The 20,553-nt window shown below is 38.8% G+C and overlaps 1 protein-coding gene across 3 annotated transcripts in view; it reads left to right on the top strand.

Moving 5' to 3' along the window:
- Positions 1-20,553, top strand: part of CDH23 (cadherin related 23) — a 1,300,862-nt gene that overhangs the window by 928,606 nt on the left and 351,703 nt on the right. For all 3 annotated transcript variants that reach the window (XM_089677099.1, XM_089677097.1, XM_089677098.1), the window contains exons 26-27: positions 16,024-16,137; positions 16,418-16,566. In XM_089677099.1, coding sequence (XP_089533225.1) covers positions 16,024-16,137; positions 16,418-16,566 — 263 coding nt within the window. The remainder of the gene's footprint in view (positions 1-16,023; positions 16,138-16,417; positions 16,567-20,553) is intronic.

The following is a 20,553-nucleotide window of genomic DNA, read 5'->3' as shown; positions in this document are numbered from 1 at the left end:
CCTTAATGCCACTCCACCACAAAGAGTTAATAGGCTCCTTACCAGACCATTAGATCCCCACCGAGAACTCAAAAGGCCTTGCTGTTCTGCAAGCACATATATTCCCAGAAATGGCACAGCACTCCTCTCCCGAATGAGCTTACTCCAAAGAAGGGATTTAAAATACAGAGGATTTCAACGTAGTGTAGTATTTAGGCAGCAAGTTTTGATAAAATATTAAAATTACACTTGCAAGAAGCATGTGCACAAACAGCATGTAACACAGCAGAGAAGCACCATTGGAGTTCTCCCCGATGTGCGGAATGACGTCATGATGTGTGGCGGCCCTACGCAACGCATTTCTCCATAACAAGTCGCGTTTATGAATGGATTACTTATATGGATTTAGTGTGAGTATTATTTAAAGGGACAGTGCACTTTTTAATGTTTTTTTACATTTTGTCACATGTGATGCCCAGATAGCTGGAAGGTTGCATCACTCCCCTAATTAATTTTTTCATTTAGTTTTTGAAATTTAGTTTGTTTAGCACATGATTGTCTTTTTTGATTTTGGATATATAATTTCTGGTCAGGAGCATATGCCTGCAATGCAGAAAAACTATTCTGGGCATATATTCCTGAATGCATACAGTGGTAAATGTGAGTTCTACTCAAAACAGCATTCAGCCCCATCTAGCTGCAGCATTATTCAGCCTGCCATAGACTTTGACAGGCTGCAGGTAGCCAGGCTGGATGCTGCACCTTTGCCTCCCCAGTGTGATTAATTGCTGAGATTGAACACACAGGCTAAATGCCTCATGTACAAGTAGCCTGAAAGTAATAATAAAGATCCTTTCACACGAGCGCTATCAGTACCGTCACAAAAACGAATTTAAAAAAAGGCATGAAAACAGAATTCTGACATCCGTTTACATCATCTTCAGTTCACTTCAGTTTACATCAGGATACATCCGGTTTTCATGCCATTTTTTAGTTGTTGAAAAAACATTTTCCATTTCTTTCTCTGGACTTATACAGAAGAAGGGACTGAGTGATCACATAACAGCCTATGTGGAGCAGAGCTGTAGCACTGAAACAGAAGTACACCCTATACACTATACACTATACAATGTGATTAGACACTGACCGGCCACGTTATTAGGTACACCTGTTGAATTTTTTTGGCAGCAACTCAATGCATTTAGGCATGTAGATGTGGTGAAGACAACATTCTGAAGTTAAAACCGAGCATTAGAATGGTGAAGAAAGTGGATTTAGGTGACTTTGAACGTGGAATGGTTGTTGGTGCCAGACAGGCTGGTCTCAGTCTTCAAAAACTGCTGATCTACTGGGGTTTTCATGCACAACCATTTCTAGGGTTTACAGAAAATGGTCCTAAAAAAGAGAAAATATCCAGTGAGCGACTGGGCTGGACTGGTTGCTGCGACATTCAGATGGTAGGGTCAGAATTTTGCATAAACAACATGAAAGCATGGATCCATCTTGCCTTGTATCAACGGTTCAGGCTGGTGGTGGTATAATGATGTGGGGGATATTTTCTTGGCACTAGTAAGGTCTACCTAATAAAGTGGCCGGGGAGTGTACATTCTCCTTTAGATCTACCATCAACTATGTAGTGCAAGGGCCTGACTGATTGGATACAGAGTGATTGGCTAGACAGGTATGTCCTCAGATTGTATGTTGTATGGCCACCTTTATACACCTAAAATGAACTAGTTGAACGCACTGTTGGAGCCTTTAGCTCTTAATAGCACCCCAAACAGAGAAGCAAGCGCATGACAAACGTGGCAAAACACATTGTAAAAATATGTGCAAACCACAACACGCCAGAATGCCCATGAGCAACTTTACCATGTTTATCGTACATAGGGTAGCCCATTTAAATCGATGGGCTGCCCTATGCATGTTTCAGAAAAAACACAAAAAATGAGACCTCCAGCTATGCTATATGTGATTGGGACCTGAAAGTGAAATATGTGTGTTTACACCCTCTCTCTCTCTCTGAGCTGGATTACACGAATAATGACAGCTCTACTGTCTTTGCCCCCTCTCTCTCTTGTACTTTTATGAAGCTGGCCATACACTATCCAATCGGATTGTACAATCTCTTTACAATTTCCTTTAGATTTACCAAAACTAATATATGTAATGTAATAGGAAGACAATCTATTCAATTTGTATCAAATTGGGCAGGCGCTTGCACTGCATAGTTGATAGTGGATCTAAAGGAGGTTGTATAATTAGATTATATAGTGTAGGATTACCTTAAAGGAAGAAGTAGGAAAGTGGGTGGAAATAAAAAAAAAAAAAAAGAGGTGGTCCAGTAATGAGGAAGGTGTGGTCCAGAGAGGTAAAGTATGCCCTATGTGGTGACGCAGTAAGGCAGTGCCTGATGGGATATAAAGTTTCCTGGATTAGCACCTGATGATACATGAACTCGGGGCTTAGAATGCATTTTTTTTTTTTAATTTTGAAGAGTGAGGGTGGAGAATGAAGGCTGCCATGGACTAGGTACAGTAAGTGAGAGATAAGCACATTGGTAGCTTGGGCAGAAAAGGCATTAGAAAGGGTTTTGATTTAACATTAGGACTACGCTGGAAATTAACAGAGTACTAAAGTGAATATTCATAAAAAGTAGAGATGAGCGAATCGAACCAGGCGAAGTGGAATTCGTTTCGAATTTCAGGAAAAATTCGATTCGCGGCGAATCCGAATATTAGCATACTTCGGGTGCGCGAATCGGATTTTTCCCGATCAGCCGGCAAAAGTGTCCCTGCAGAGAGCTCCGCTATTTCTGACAGTTCTCTGACAGTTCCTTCACATGTACAGCGGTTGAAACATTGTATCTATTTGTTTCCATTTAGGATACAGATGTTTTTATTCGGAAATAGATACAATGTTTCAACCGCTGTAAATGTGAAGGAACTGTCAGAGAACTGTCAGAAATAGCGGAGCTCTCTGCAGATACACTTTTTGCTGTACTGGAATACTTCTTCTTTTCATTCTTCTTTTCATTCTTCTCATTCTTCTTTTCATTCTTCTTTTCATTCTTCTTTTCATTCTTCTCATTCTTCTTTTCATTCTTCTTTTCATTCTTCTTCTCATTCTTCTTTTCATTCTTCTTCTTCTTTTCATTCTTCTTTTCATTCTTCTCATTCTTCTTTTCTTCTTCATGAAAAGAAGAATGAGAAGAAGAATGAAAAGAAGAATGAGAAGAATGAAAAGAAGAATGAAAAGAAGAAGAAGAATGAAAAGAAGAAGAAAAATGAAAAGAAGAATGAAAAGAAGAAGAAGAATGAAAAGAAGAATGAGAAGAAGAATGAGAAGAAGAATGAAAAGAAGAATGAGAAGAATGAAAAGAAGAAGAAGAATGAAAAGAAGAATGAGAAGAAGAATGAAAAGAAGAATGAGAAGAAGAATGAGAAGAATGAAAAGAAGAATGAGAAGAATGAAAAGAAGAATGAAAAGAAGAAGAAGAATGAAAAGAAGAAGAAGAAGAAGAAGAATCTTTTCATTCTTCTCATTCTTCTTTTCATTCTTCTTTTCATTCTTCTTCTTCTTTTCATTCTTCTTCTTCTTTTCATTCTTCTTTTCATTCTTCTTCTTCTTTTCATTCTTCTTCTTCTTTTCATTCTTCTTTTCATTCTTCTTCTTTTCATTCTTCTTCTTCTTTTCATTCTTCTTTTCATTCTTCTTCTTTTCATTCTTCTTCTTCTTCTTTTCATTCTTCTTTTCATTCTTCTTATTTTCATTCTTCTTCTTCTTCTTTTCATTCTTCTTTTCATTCTTCTCATTCTTCTTTTCATTCTTCTCATTCTTCTTTTCATTCTTCTTCTTTTCATTCTTCTCATTCTTCTTTTCTTCTTCATGAAAAGAAGAATGAAAAGAAGAAGAAGAATGAGAAGAAGAATGAAAAGAAGAAGAATGAAAAGAAGAATGAAAAGAAGAATGAGAAGAAGAATGAGAAGAATGAAAAGAAGAATGAGAAGAATGAAAAGAAGAATGAAAAGAAGAAGAAGAAGAATGAAAAGAAGAAGAAGAATGAAAAGAAGAATGAAAAGCAGAAGAAGAATCTTTTCATTCTTCTCATTCTTCTTTTCATTCTTCTTTTCATTCTTCTTCTTTTAATTCTTCTTTTCATTCTTCTTCTTCTTTTCATTCTTCTTCTTCTTTTCATTCTTCTTTTCATTCTTCTTCTTCTTCTTTTCATTCTTCTTCTTCTTCTTCTTTTCATTCTTCTTTTCATTCTCTTCTTCTTTTCATTCTTCTTCTTCTTTTCATTCTTCTTTTCATTCTTCTCATTCTTCTTTTCATTCTTCTCATTCTTCTTTTCATTCTTCTTTTCATTCTTCTTCTCATTCTTCTTTTCATTCTTCTTCTTCTTCTTTTCATTCTTCTCGAAAAGAAGAATGAGAAGAAGAATGAGAAGAAGAATGAAAAGAAGAATGAAAAGAAGAAGAAGAATGAAAAGAAGAATGAGAAGAAGAATGAAAAGAAGAATGAGAAGAATGAAAAGAAGAATGAGAAGAATGAAAAGAAGAATGAAAAGAAGAAGAAGAAGAATGAAAAGAAGAAGAAGAATGAAAAGAAGAAGAAGAAGAATCTTTTCATTCTTCTCATTCTTCTTTTCATTCTTCTTTTCATTCTTCTTCTTCTTCTTTTCATTCTTCTTCTTCTTTTCATTCTTCTTCTTCTTTTCATTCTTCTTTTCATTCTTCTTCTTCTTCTTTTCATTCTTCTTGTTCTTCTTTTCATTCTTCTTCTTCTTCTTTTCATTCTTCTTCTTCTTCTTTTCATTCTTCTTCTTTTCATTCTTCTTCTTTTTCTTTTCATTCTTCTTCTTCTTTTCATTCTTCTACTTCTTTTCATTCTTCTTTTCATTCTTCTTCTTCTTCTTTTCATTCTTCTTCTTCTTCTTTTCATTCTTCTTTTCCTTCTTCTTTTCATTCTTCTCATTCTTCTTTTCATTCTTCTTTTCATTCTTCTTCTCATTCTTCTTTTCATTCTTCTTTTCATTCTTCTTCTCATTCTTCTTTTCATTCTTCTTCTTTTCATTCTTCTTTTCATTCTTCTCATTCTTCTTTTCTTCTTCATGAAAAGAAGAATGAAAAGAAGAATGAGAAGAATGAAAAGAAGAATGAAAAGAAGAAGAAGAATGAGAAGAAGAATGAGAAGAAGAATGAGAAGAAGAATGAAAAGAAGAATGAGAAGAAGAATGAGAAGAATGAAAAGAAGAATGAAAAGAAGAAGAAGAAGAATGAAAAGAAGAAGAAGAAGAATGAAAAGAAGAATGAAAAGAAGAATGAGAAGAAGAATGAAAAGAAGAATGAGAAGAATGAAAAGAAGAATGAGAAGAATGAAAAGAAGAAGAAGAAGAATGAAAAGAAGAAGAAGAAGAATGAAAAGAAGAAGAATGAAAAGAAGAATGAAAAGAAGAAGAAGAATCTTTTCATTCTTCTCATTCTTCTTTTCATTCTTCTTCTTCTTCTTCTTTTCATTCTTCTTCTTCTTTTCATTCTTCTTTTCATTCTTCTTCTTCTTATTTTCATTCTTCTTCTTCTTCTGAGGATGAGGATGAAGAAGAAGAAGTAGGATGAAAATAAGAAGAATTCCAAGCCGGCAAAAAGTGTATCTGCAGAGCTCCGCTAAGTGTATCTGCAGAGCTCCGCTATTTCTGACAGTTCTCTGACATTCACATTTACAGCGGTTGAAACATTGTATCTATTTGTTTCCATTTATGGAAACAAATAGATACAATGTTTCAACCGCTGTATGGAGTTGTATTTTCATCCTACCGCTGTATTTTCATCCTACTTCTTCTTCTTCTTCTTCATCCTCATCCTCAGAAGAAGAGGATGAGGATGAGGATGAAGAAGAAGAAGAAGAAGAAGAAGAAGAAGTAGGATGAAAATAAGAAGAATTCCAAGCCGGCAAAAAGTGTATCTGCAGAGCTCCTCTATTTCTGACAGATACACTTTTTGCCAGCTTGGAATTCTTCTTATTTTCACCCTACTTCTTCTTCTTCTTCTTCTTCATCCTCATCCTCTTCTTCTTCTTCTGAGGATGAGGATGAGGATGAAGAAGAAGAAGAAGAAGAAGAAGTAGGATGAAAATAAGAAGAATTCCAAGCCGGCAAAAAGTGTATCTGCAGAGCTCCGCTAAGTGTATCTGCAGAGCTCCGCTAAGAAATAGCGGAGCTCTGCAGATACACTTTTTGCCGGCTTGGAATTCTCCTTCTTCTCATCCTTCTTCTTCTTCTCATCCTTCTCCTTCTTCTCATCCTTCTTCTTTTTCTCATCCTTCTTCTTCTCATCCTTCTTCTTCTTCTCATCCTTCTTCTTCTTCTCATCCTTCTTCTTCTTCTCATCCTTCTCCTTCTTCTCATCCTTCTTCTTCTTCTCATCCTTCTTCTTCTCATCCTTCTTCTTCTCATCCTTCTCCTTCTTCTCATCCTTCTTCTCATCCTTCTCCTTCTTCTCATCCTTCTTCTCATCCTTCTCCTTCTTCTCATCCTTCTCCTTCTTCTCATCCTTCTCCTTCTCCTTCTTCTCATCCTTCTCCTTCTCCTTCTTCTCATCCTTCTCCTTCTCCTTCTTCTCATCCTTCTCCTTCTTCTCATCCTTCTCCTTCTCCTTCTTCTCATCCTTCTCCTTCTTCTCATCCTTCTCCTTCTCCTTCTTCTCATCCTTCTCCTTCTCCTTCCTCATCTCCAAGGGCATTTAAATTAAAGGTACAGTGTTCTGCACTAATATAAAGGCTCTCTGAAGCCTAGAAACCCTTTAAATAAGTTAAATTCGCGGGGAATAAATTTGCATCGAATCGAATTTCTCCCGCAAATTGGGCGAATCAGCCGAATCGAATTTTTGAATAATTCGCTCATCTCTAATAAAAAGCATTAATCGTTGACTCAAAACATTGTAATAGTAAAATTTAAGTATTTGTTTCTTACCTTCAAAATATGTGCATATCCTTCCCCAATCCCTGTAGCTGCTGTTTTTTTTAGTATTCCTAGCTCTTCATAACAACCAGCATGGGGAGGGGTGAAACATCAACTTCTTTGCAAAAGTGGAGGAACACATCCCCGACACCCTTTAGATGTATATATTCTTTGGAGGACGCTGGCCACTGGATGATGTAGACTTTAGCTATGCAGTCTGTCCATCAGTTCCTTGTTTACAGTCTATATTGCTTTTGGAACAGTAAGAAAGCAACTGATTAGCAGAGCACAGTTAAACTCTGTACCATCCAATAGACAGCAGGGAGGAACATGCTTGTCTATGCCAGGGACGAGTTCTTTTACTCAGACTCATTACTCGTCATAAGTTACACAGTCAATGCATTGAATTGAGGGCTACAAAAGGAGATATTGAAAAAGCATTAAAAATTGTAGACATGGGCATAAAGGAAATAAATGTAGATGAGGATCTCTGGAATGATCCTAAGGTATTCAAGGGGTCTGTATGTACACAGAATTTTAAAAGAACAGAATAAAACAATTGAAAATTGAAACTTAAAGCATGCATGTTCTTTAGTTAGAGCAATACTAAAGTTATTTATGTTCAATAACAAACATGTCATACTTACCTGATCTGTGCAATGGCTCCTGGCTACTCCTGCCTGCTAAGTGCCCCCATAGCAACTCAGTTGGGGGCATTCGCATGTGCTCACTCGCAAGCCCTGCTCTGTGTGTCCATTGACACACAGAGCATGGCTCAGGCACACCCCTGGCTCCTTCCTAACTGGCTGTGATTGACAGCAGTGGGAGCCAATGGCTCCCATTGATGTCTCTGAGCCAATGAGGAGGGATGGAGCTGGGAGAGCAGCTGCTCTCGTGCGCATCGCTGGATACAAATCAGGCTCAGGTAAGTACTAATCAGGCTAGTGGGGAGCTGCACACAGAGGGTTTTTTACCTTCATGCATGGAATGCATGAAGGTAAAAAAAAAATCAGCCTTTAGAACCACTTTAACCCCTGATTCACATATATGCGGCCGCACGGGCCGCGTTTTACGTGGGTATGAGAGCCCAGTACGGTTGCGTTTTCCAGTGCTGGCAGTGTGCCATTAAAACTAATGGCACCCGCCCACGGGTCCGCATTCCTCTGTGCGGGTTGTGCGGCTGCACGGATTGTCGCGCGGATCCGCAGCCGCACCACCCGCACAGATGTGCACCTAGCCTCAATGGGTTTTCTGCCTTTTCGAGACAAAGGCAAGTTTGCAGTCTAGACATTGGGGTTGATATACTAAAACTGCAGAGTGCAAAATCTGGTGCAGCTGTTCATGGTAGCCAATCAGCTTATAACTTCAGCTTGTTCAATCAAGCTTTGAAAACAAAAAAAAAACTGAAGGCTGATTGGTTTCTATGCAGAACTACACCAGATTTGGCACTCTCCAGTTTTAGTAAATCCCCCCCCCCCCCCCCCCCAATGTCTTTAGTGCTACTGTCTGCTGTGCATTTTAATCACAAAGCTTCTCCACTTTCAGCAACATAGAAAAACTGCCCACCACTTGTGGCTTAATGAAAAATATTAAGGTTTCTCTTTCTCAGACTCCCAACAGATTATCTGTTCTCAGTTCCTAGAAAGGCAGTTTTGAGATTGCTGGAGCAAATGGATTTGCTTTGTCTATTATGAATTACTACTGTGCCTCGCTGTGGGCATTTATGTCCATGCTGACTGTACTGGAAAAGTTCTCATAAGATCTTTCTTTTTCCACACCAAATAGGCAGAGCTGGAAAGGAACAGAGATAAGGATTCAACAGTAGTGGTTCATGGCCACGAGCACAACTTCCATAATATTAACACACATGCCTCACTTTCCTTTTATTTAGCAGTTTGAATTCTGTATCATTGATGTTCTGGTGATATCAGTAAAAAGATAAACAGCTAAGAAATCGGGAATAAGCAGAGAGGAAATGGCACACATAGCCTGTGCATTTTCTTAGTGAAGAGTGAACAGCATATAACACGAGTTTCCCATTTCCAGCAGAATATGATGGCATTATTGCTTCTTATCACTTTATTCATGTCAAGGATTTTCAGGCAGCTATTGTGCCAGACTGTGAAATACTGATTGTTCCTTTACTATGGGCTTCTGTAAACCAGTGGTAGTGTTGTTCCCTCTAGAGGCTGTAACAAGAATAGTTTGAAATCAGGTAAAAGTAGCCTTTCCCCACAATCACCCAGGTTCTAGGTCACTACCCTTGCGTCCTTTTGTCCTGCCCTGCTGTTTTAAGCCCTTTTTATTTTTTGTTAAAGCCATGCTTTCTACTTTGGATGCAAACTTCAGAGCATATGTTAAAATAGTCAACTGAGCTTGCACTTAAGCTTTGCTCTAAAACAAATATAGCAAACAAAAAATCAAATTAGTGGAAGAGAAATAAAATTAGGAGAATAAACATATTAGGTAAAGATATCTATGCTAGCGCATGGATGAATAATTGGATCAGATCGTATTTTTTTATACATGAATGTGTACTACATGCTGTACAGATGAATTTTTTTGTGTTTATAAAATATATAAAAATATACAGTGAACAAGACCAGATCCTATTATGGTAGGATAATGATATTCAGAATATAATAATTGTACAGCTGCAGTGTGATACCAGCAATATGACAGCTATTGCACCTTGTAACTGCAAACTCTACTTTAAATGTGCAATATAACTAATTTGTGGAGATACATCCGATTCTGTGAAAAGTAACAGAAACATACAAACACAGGATGAGATGTTTCTTTGCTATAAAAGCCTGTACAATATTGTGAGCTGTTGGCAAGGCTGTCATTCAAGAGCGTGTCACACATTTTCCCACTGTTTGCGAGATAAACCTCCTGAAATATCATTAAAGAAAAGTGGCAGATATGGTAATCCTCTATTATTATTATTATACAGGATTTATATAGCGCCAACAGTTTGCGCAGCTCTCTATTTTTCATAAACCACAAAAACAAATGTAGCTCTCTTTTGGGGAGGTATGAGAAATGGCCCTCCCTAAACAGGATCTTGTGCTAAACCTGCAGGTAGATAGGAAAACCAGAACCTTCGCTAAGTGGAAGAGTGGGTTTGATATTGAAGCTGGCAGTGCCTCCACCCAGGACAGGGCCTCTGTGAGCAGAGGGGATTCCCTTTAATGGAAAATTAACCAGTAATTTAATTATTATACAGGATTTATATAGCGCCAACAGTTTGCACAGCGCTTTACAATATAAGGGAGACAGTACAATTACAATACATTTCAGTACAGAAGGAATAGGAGGGCCCTGCTCGTGGAGCTTACAATCTAAAGGAAGGGGGAGGTGATACAAAAGGGGATAGCTGCGGGGGATGATCTGGCAGAGGTGATTCAAGTACAGTTCTTAGGTGGAGGTGGGGTAGGCTTCCTTGAAGAAGTGAGTTTTCAAAGATCGCCTAAAGGCAGACAGGGTGGGGGCTGACCGGACATGCTGTGGTAGAGAGTTCCAGAGGATGGGAGAAGCTCTGGAGAAGTCCTGGAGGCGAGCGTGGGAGGAGGTGATGAGGGAGCGAGAGGAGGATATCATGGGAGGAGCGGAGTGGGCGATTTGGGCGGTATCTGTGGATGAGGTTGGTGATGTAGCTAGGGGCAGTGTTGTGGATGGCTTTGTAAGCTGTGGTTAGTATTTTGAATTTTAATTTTAATCTAATCACAGTAATTAGGAACAGAGAAACTACTGCAACCAGCATATAACATTAACAGTAAGTATATAGATGCATACCAGTGTGGAAACAATTCAAGCTTTATATAAGAAAAGATTAATATTAGTACGTACATCCAATTTACAAGCAGGTATTATCGGAAAAGAACCTGATAGGAGTCCTGGTAGAATTGTGCATATATAGCCAGGTATATATATAGTTTCAATAGAGATATTTCCAGATGAATGTTGCAACAAAGTCCAGTTGCAGGGGCCCCTGAAGATGATGCGGCATCTGTCTTTGTGTCAGAGACCTGAAGACAAGATCTGAAGTCATGGGGAGCTTTTCCAACTCTTGTCCAACCAGCCTGGAATGCAGCTTCTCATCAGCTGGAACTGTGGTTTGGAACTGGAACTCAGAGTCAACCTATCTACTCTGCACTTTAGTTCCTTTCTAATAGTTTTTAATCTGACATGCAACCAGTCCTCAAAGCTAATGATCTCGAAGTGGCCATCAGAAGCCTAATCTGGCTCTAGCCTGTGCTGGTTGTCGGGCTCTAAGCTAAAACTAGGTATAGAATCCCAAACCAGAAGGGACAGGGTTAACTAGAATAACAGATGCTGCATATAAACTATATTGCAATAAACATATGTCACATACCAATAAACTGGAAGGTGACTATACATACAATACCACAGGCCTAACCATCAGGCAGAGTGCATGTGAAATGATAACAAAGACAAAACAGAGATAGCCTGTCTATAACAAGGAGTTAAATACACACTATAGCAGCTGCTATGAGATCATAATCCCTTCTGGCTTGGGGGTTAGCAGCATGGACAAGACATGTAGCTGAGACTTTCTCTCTCTCTCCACTTCCTCCTTCCAGGGTTTCAGAGTCAACAACCAAGGGACAAAAAGTGCATACATAATATATTTATAGGGTTTTACACATTAAGACAGAGGGCAGCAGATCCCTACATATATGATGTAGAGAAATCCTAAAAGGCAGTCAAAGTTTTTTTAAAAAGTGTTGTTCACAAATTTTTACATTCCAGCTTGTGCAAATAAAAAACTTTTTTTTCTAGTTTTGTATAAAGTTTATAAATTTTTTTAGTGCTAAGAGAAATTAGGTACTTAAAGAGGTTGTCAACGTTTTTTTTCCTGAAATAAAAAATAGGTTTAGATGTATCTGCTCTTTGCAATGGTAGTGCACAAAGTGGCCCTTTACCTCCTCTTCTGGTGCCCCCCACTGGTGCCCTCCGCTCCTCCTCTTCTGCATATTCCTCCATAGCAAGCTGTGTGCGGGGGTGCTGCTGAGATGGGCTGTGTGCATCCATAGACACACACAGCATGGCCCTGCCCCACCCCTCACTCCCTCGTCACAGGGGCCAATAACTCCCACTGCTCTCAATGTGTCTATGAGAGGCCAGTGCTGCTGCAGACGGGCAAAGCACTGGATCACGAGAGGAATCAGGTAAGTGTTTGGGGGGAGGTAGATTTTTTACCTTATGCAGAGAATGCAATAAGGCAAAAACATATTTGACTTTATAACCACTTTAAATATATAAATAGCTATATATATGGCGGTGTACACATATTTTATGAATATATTTATGATTATATAACTTGCATATTTTTATATGCATTTATGGAATTATAATTTACAGTTTAATAATTAATATAAAATGTGTTTATTATTAGCCTTGATGAAGGGAATGCAGATCCCCAAAAGGAGATTGCTCTCCTGGAACTTTCAATATACAGTCCAATTATATAAAGATGGCTGCGGTATGTCAGTGAAACAGTCCAATGAAAAATAGTGTGCAATGCAGTGAAATGACTGCGGTGCAAATGCACTGTTCTTTTTTTTTTTTTTAAGACAAACTTTATTGAAATGTCACACAAGTTCTATCAGCTGCTGTGCTATTTCTCAGTGCTGGGCAAAGGCAGCACAATGTTCTGGTGTGAACTACATTCATAGGAAACCATTATTTTTTGTTTGCCATGCGTTGGGAATGTGTTCGCAAACACACTCCAGCACACCTGGTGTGAATGAAAATATAAAAATATGGCAACAAAATATTTCTTCTAATGATAGTAAATCATCCATGTGAATTTGAGTTTTGTAGACATCTTTCTATAATCAATGGTAATCTTAACTATTAAAACAATGGTATATTAGAAATACAAATTCTGGCAGAAGTCCCCCTGTGTTAAATGTTGTAAACCAAAGGTATTAAAGTGATTGTAAAGGTAGAAGGTTCTTTTGCCTAATGCATTCTCTGCATTAAAGTGGAGTTCCAGCTGTTTTTGTGTTTAATAAAAGTCAGCAGCTATAAAACCTGCTGACTTTTAAAAAAAACACACTTACCTGTCCAAGGGTCCAGTGATGTGCTCACCCGCGCCATCCCTTCTCTTCTTCTTCTCTCCCCGGTGCCAGCATCCCAACTGTGGGCACCAGGCTGTGACAGCGTGCAGCTTCTCAATCCGGTATCCATTGCGCATGCGTGAGTCATGCTGTGCCTCTTGATTGGTCCGGCAGTCTTCTGGGACCTCTGAAGTTGCCCAGGAGACTGCGGGAGTAAGGAGGGTGCCGAACTTTCGGCTCACTAAGCTGTGGTGACCTGAGCCAGAAGTGGGAGCAGGTACCTGTCATAACCAGGTACCCGATCGCCCCTCCCTCCCCAAAAGGTGGCAAATATCTAAGTGAAGGTGGGAGATGAAAAACAAGCGGAGCTTCCACTTTTGGGTGAAACTCCGCTTTAAGGTAAAAAAGTTCTGTGTGCAGCTCCCCCACCCCCATTCCCCAGGGCCCACTTACACAGTACTTACCTAAGCTCAATCTCGATCCAGCACTGTGCTTGAGATCAGCAGCTCTCTCACAGGACATGGAGGCAGCAGCAAGAGCCATTGGCTTCTGCTGCTGTCAATCACAACCAGTGAGCGGAAGGTGGGGCCAAGTCAATAGAAATACATGCGGCTTGAGATTGAGCCGATTGAGCCTGCATGAGTGCCCTCATTGCAAGTAGCTTGCTATTGGACACTCGACAGAGGAGCCAGGAACGCCGGCAGGGGACCCTAAGGAAGGAGGATCGGGGCTGCTCTGTGCAAAACTATTGCACATAGCAACTAAGAAAAAAATACACTTGCAATCAGGCACACTAGCGCTTTCTTTACGATAAAAAATGCTGGATAAAAATCGCTGGTAATAATGGTTTTTAGTAGTGTTTTAGTAGTGTTTAAGAGCATTAGCTTTTTATTAGAGGTTTTACAGTACATGTAGGGAAAAAGAGAAAAGCTGTTAAGAATGTTTTAGTTGTGTTTAGGAGCGTTCAGCGTTTTTTTCTGCTGGCAAATCGCTCCCAAAAAACGCAAAAAAAAACATTTTTTTTTCTGCTCCTAGAAGCTTGAAAAACGCTTCTAGCCAACAATAGTGTGCATGGACACACGGGATAACACTATTTGCTTCCAAGGCAGAAAAAAACTCTCATGACTAGTTGCTAGGAGCTTAAAAATAAGCTAGTGTGCATGCAACCTTGATTCCCCAAAGCTGCTAGTCTAAAATATCTGCTGAACGAAGATTTTATTTTTTAATAAATGCACTAGTAATTGACTTGCCAACACACCTCTACTTTTTGCCCAATTAAGTTTGATTGAATATGTCTATTGAAATGCTTCTAAGGTGAATGACACGTAATTATCAGTATGCAGAAACACCACTTCAATTAAACTATTATTTCAGCTACAATACACACTTTTTCTCTCAGTGACATGCCCCTAATCACTTTAATTGTTATAGGAATAAGATTCAGTTTAATCAGATACTTATGTTAATATGTATTTATCTAATCATAAATCTAATTGTAACCACGTACATATCCATAATGCACTTGGTGCCTATATTAAATCTGTAGTCTTGCTGGGTTGCTGTATTTTGCATTCTTACAGTATTTGTGTCCTGCGGTGTTCTATATGCTGAGTTATTGGTAGCTCACACCTACTACTAGTAGAGATTTGTTTATCTGCGTGATGCACAGAATATCTAAGCACAGGGTTCCTGCATTACCTTGACATCATTGAATATAATTAGTACCATCAACGTTTTATTTGGAAATATGTGCAAATCTTTCAGTGGGGACACAGACAGTTATAAAACCTGACACGTGAGGTGAAACGTGAAGTTTGACACAGACACCAATAGAAGCCTGATAGAGGTTCCAACCCTCCCCCTCTCTGTCCTAAATCTAAAGCTGGCCATATATATCTTGTCTTTATTTGATTAGGCTGAAAAAAAAAGAAGTCCTGACAGCAGGACTGTATGCTGTGAGAATGTACTGATTGAGGAAAATTTCCAATATCCATGTTCAACAGAAGTCAATACAACAATTGACTTCTATTGAACAGGGACAGCCACACATGGGCCAAAATTCAGCCAGTCCCTGGTGAACCAGCCAAATAAAATGTGTGCTAAGAGAAATTTGAAGGCTGCCACTGAAGACATCTCCTGCCTGGCTGTCATATTGACCTTGCTTTAAGAAGAACTCTGGTCAGCGTAGAAATAAATTAAACATGGGTGTCCCCCTCTTCCCTCCCATATATGCAGAGTGCAATGATCGTTTAGACTAAAGGTGATCTATTACATAGTAATATTATTCCAGTGTCATGTGGCAGCAACACTCTAGTCTCTCCTGCCCTGCAATCTGGACAGACCCTCAAAATTATGGTGGACAAGTGGTGACCACTAGTTCTGTATTGTATATGATGACATCCATGAGATGGGAGATGATTCAACCAGAGAAGAAGGGTGTCTTCAAGGACCATGGAGTAAAGTAGGTAATCCTCACTATTAGAGCTCCCTTAGATTAAATTAGAATTATATTCTGCATACACTTGTAGGGGGGAACCACATTTCATTTTATTAGGCTGACTGGAGTTCAGCTTTAGATATATCCCAAGTCCCTGACCTATACCAACTATGCAAAAAAGGAGTTCTGAATTCACTCACACTTCACTTGTTCCAGGTCAGTGACTCAGTGATATTGAAGTTGATGGATCAAGAATGACTGCAAGGCAATTAGTATTTTTTTGTGGAACGTCAGTAATGGAAGCCTCCTATTTCTCTTTGCACAGGTTATCTTATGTCCCTAGGACTTGTATGAAGTCTATTAACACTTTGCTCTCAGTCTGGTATTATGGCTTAGGTTTTTGTCACGTTATATGTGACTTCGAGAGCAGCTGCTACATTATAATGAATAACAAAGGATATCAAATGTGAACAATTTTTTGCTCTTTAGGCAATAGAATTTTTAAATATATTTGTCATTTATATACATTTGTAAGAAAATAATGATTTGTTTTCCTGTAGGAGGGAACCAAGATGGGAAGTTTATGGTTGGTTATCGTGATGGTGTCCTGAGAACAGTTGTGGGTCTTGATAGGGAGACTATGGCTTTCTACAGCCTAGTGCTGGAAGCTATTGGTAAGAAAGTTTAAATATTCTTCATAGATTCTCTTGTACACTTTAGTTATATGTCCACTTAACCTAAAATACATGTAAAAGTAGTTTTAAAAAACTTTAAATATGTAATTCAGTGGAAAAAGAGTAACATTTCTGACCATTAGCAGTAAGTGAAGGTACGTGTTCCACTCTTTAATAGCCATTACATTTTTAAGGCAATTTCCATGCTTACAGTATAATACTGTAAAGCTATATGTTACATCTACATTCATGTGTTTCATTTGTTTAATGTGTTTTACAGACAATGGACCAGCGGGAAATCGGAAAACAGGAACAGCCACTGTCCTGGTGACAGTATTGGACATTAATGATAACAAACCAATCTTCGTGAAGAGCAGTTATGAGGCAACTGTTCCTGAAAATATTCCAGAATCCAGCAGCATTGTGAAGGTAAGCGAAGAATTACAACACCTAATTGCTTTAAAGGGCCTTAAAGGGAATGTGTGATTGTTATATACACTATATTGCCAAAACTAATGGGATGCCTGCCTTTACACGCACATGAACTTTAATAGCATCCCATTCTTAGTCTGTAGGATTCAATATTGAGTTGGCCCACCCTTTGCAGCTATAATGGCTTCAACTCTTCTGGGAAGGTTGTCCACAAGGTTTAGGAGTGTGTCTATGGGAATGTTTGACCATTCTTCCAAAAGCGCATTTGTGAGGTCAGGCACTGATGTCGGATGAGAAGGCCCAGCTCACAGTCTCCACTCTAAAGGTGTTCTATCGGGTTGAGGTCAGGAGTATGTGCAGGCCAGTCTACTTCCTCCACCCCAAACTCGCTCATCCATGTCTTTATGGGCCTTGCTTTGTGCACTGGTGTGCAGTCATGTTGGAACAGGAAGGGGCCATCCCCAAACTGTTCCCACAAAGTTGGCAGCATGAAATTGTCCAGAATGTCTTGGTATGCTGACGCCTTAAGTGTTCCCTTCACTGGAACTAAGGGGGAAACCCAACACCTGATAAACAACCCCACACCATAATCCCCCCTCCACCAAACTTTACAGTTGATACAATGCAGTCAGACAAGTACTGTTCTCCTGGCACCTGCCAAACCCAGACATGTCCATTGGATTGACAGACAGATAAGCATGATTTGTCACTCCAAAGAGCACGTCTCCACTGCTCTAGAGTCCAGTGGCAGTGTGTTTTACAGCAATGCATCAGACGCATTGCATTGCACATGGTGATGTAAGTCTTGGATGCAGCTGCTTGGCAATGGACACCCATTCCATGAAGCTCTCTACACACTGTTGTTGTGCTAATCTGAAGGTCATGTGAAGTTTGGAGGTCTTTAGCTATTGACTCTGCAGACAGTTGGTGATCCCGATCTGTCATTTTACATGGCCTACCACTTCATTGCTGAGTTGCTGTTGTTCTCAGTTGCTTTCACGTTGTTATACTGTTACTGTTATTATACTGTTATGTTATCAGAAAACAATGCTAATATGTTTGTTGCCTTATCATAACATTCTCCATCTGGTCAGCATTACTAACTATTGGTATTGGTGTTATACGTTTTACAGGTTACAGGGAATTGTATGGTTGGTTTCAATATTGCTAATGAGACGCATCCTTTTTGCCATTTTTTTGGGGGGAGGGGGGGGGACATGATGTACTTAAGACTTCACTTGCTTTTAGTAAAAGGCTGTTTGGTTCCTATTGCCCCCTTCACTATAGGTTCTAAAAATGAAAGCAACACTCTATGAACTTGTTGGGTGTTGTAACAATAGTTGCATTCCTAGGGAAGATTGCGGGTGCAATGTGTACAGTTGCTGTTGCTGCAATAAATTATATCTTATTCAAACATAGGTCAGTACTTAGTAAAGTAGATGTTCTTGAGACAAATAATGTATCGGGTGCTAGACATTCTTCAGTTTTATGTCAGTTGGGATAAAAAGCAGTTTTTTCTGTATTAGGAAACTATTAACCATTGCATCCATCCACCTCACCAAAACCTCAAGAGTTGTGCTGCTTCATTATGCAAACTTTTTGGTAACTTTATGCATCTGTGTAAATAAACTCCGGACATGTCATAATATACAGCATTTTCAGGATACAATGTACCTTTTTATTAATAAAAAGTCAAATTTGTGCTCCAGTCCAATTCATATTTCCAGGCTGAGATGGTGTCACCGGTGTGCTGCAGGCAGAAGGAGACATTTGCTCAGTCTCCTCTGCCCTAGCAATCAGCCTGTAACATTGTAACTTTGCATCAAATCACAAGGTGACATGCTGCAGCAGGAGCTGATATGTGTCAGACATTTGAGAACACAGCAATAACCTGCACAGGCACTAAGACTTTACATTACTGTGTCAACTCTGTCATAGTAGTACAGTAATCAGAAGCTCACCCTGGATGATGCTTGAACAAACATGGCTCCATTCTATTGGAGAGAAAAAAAACAAATTTAATTTTTTTGTTTGAGGAAATACCATGCTCTCTCTGTTAGGAGCTAAACACCTTGACGTGTCACGCACTTTGCTTTGCTTAGCATGCTTGCATTTATTATGAAAAAAATGTCTGATGCTTTGATCACTTTGAAGAGGTGTGTGTATATTTTGTTTAGTAATTTATGTCATTTTCTTATAAATAGGAAACTTGTTTTTTTCACAAATGGAATTTATAGCAACAATGATACTAAATAAAAAAAACAAAAAACGAAGCTCTGGTAAAATCATGCCATTCACATTTTATCTTTAAAAATGTCCAAAGTCTGTTTTTTATAATTTCCTTTTGAAGAATAATATATTGACAAGGAGAGCATAATCATAAATATGTGATAGTTTTATAATAGTTGGTTGTTAAAGGGTAACTCCACTTTTGAGGGGGAAAAAATGAGCAGTTTAAAATCCTTGCAATGTACATAGATCACACAGAGGGGAATGTTCAGCCCATTTTTCCATTTTCAGCACTATTGTGATACTATAATAATTACTCTGTTGCTGTATCCAGTTTTATATAGTTTTTTTGAGGCAGAGCTTTCTTTTGGTGATATTTAATCACCGCTATTTTTTCACTACATAAAGCAAAAGAGTGGAAATTTTGAAAATAAATATATATATATATATATATATATATATATACAGTTGTGTTCAAAATAATAGCAGTGTGTTGAAAAAAGTGAATAAAGCTCAAAATCCTTCTAATAGCTTTTATTTCCATACACACAAATGCATTGGGAACACTACACATTCTATTCCAAATCAAAACATGAAGAAAAATATATCAAATTTGTGTTGTTCCTCTAAAAAATTTGAAGAAAAGTGAATATTAGACTGTTCAAAAAAATAGCAGTGTTTGTATTCTTCTTTACAAACTCAAACATTCACTATATAAACTGAAAAATGTTTGAAGATTTTGCTTTCCTTTGAATCACTTAATTAATATTTAGTTGTATAAGCACTGTTTCTGAGAACTGCTGTACTTCTGTGTTGCATGGAGTCAACCAACTTCTGGCACCTGTGAACAGGTATTCCAGCCCAGGATGATTGGACTACATTCCACAGTTCTTGTCTATTTCTTGGTTTTGCCTCAGAAACTGCATTTTTGATGTCACCCCACAAGTTTTCTATTGGACTAAGATCCGGGGATTGGGCTGGCCACTCCATAACGTCATCTTGTTGGTCTGGAACCAAGATGTTGCACGTTTACTGGTGTGTTTGGGGTCGTTGTCTTGTTGGAACACCCATTTCAAGGGCATTTCCTCTTCAGCATAAGGCAGCATGACCTCTTCAAGTATTCTGATGTATTCAAACTGATCCATGATCCCTGGTATGCGATAAATAGGCCCAACACCGTAGTATGAGAAACATCCCCATATCATGATGCTTGCGCAACCATGCTTCACTGTCTTCACAGTGTACTGTGGCTTAAATTCAGTGTTTGGGGGTCGTCTGACAAACTGTCTCCGGCCACTAGACCCAAAAAGAACAATCTTACTTTCATCAGTCCACAAAATGTTGCGCCATTTCTCTTTAGGCCAGTCAATGTGCTCTTTGGCAAATTGTAACCTCTTCAGCACATGTCTTTTTTTCAACAGTGGGACTTTGCGGGGGCTTCTTGCAGATAGCTTGGCTTCACATAGGCGTCTTCTAATTGTAACAGTACTCACAGGTAACTTTACACCTTCTTTGATCTTCCTGGAGCTGATTGTTGGCTGAGTCCTTGCCATTTTGGCTATTCTTCTATCCATTCGAATGGTAGTTTTTTGCTTTCTTCCAGGTTTTGGTTGCCATTTTAAAGCATTTGCGATCATTTTAGCTGAGCATCCTATCATTTTCTGCACTTCTTTATATGTTTTCCCCTCTCCAATCAACTTTTTAATCAAGGTACGCTGTTCTTCTGAACAATGTCTGGAACAACCCATTTTCCTC

Source organism: Staurois parvus, unplaced genomic scaffold (assembly GCF_062004578.1).
Source record: "Staurois parvus isolate SC_StPar_1 unplaced genomic scaffold, SC_StPar_1.0 ptg000177l, whole genome shotgun sequence".
In the NCBI taxonomy this organism is placed as follows: Eukaryota; Metazoa; Chordata; class Amphibia; order Anura; family Ranidae; genus Staurois; species Staurois parvus.
Note: the sequence above shows the minus strand (reverse complement) of the source record. Positions and strands in the feature narration are given on the sequence as shown.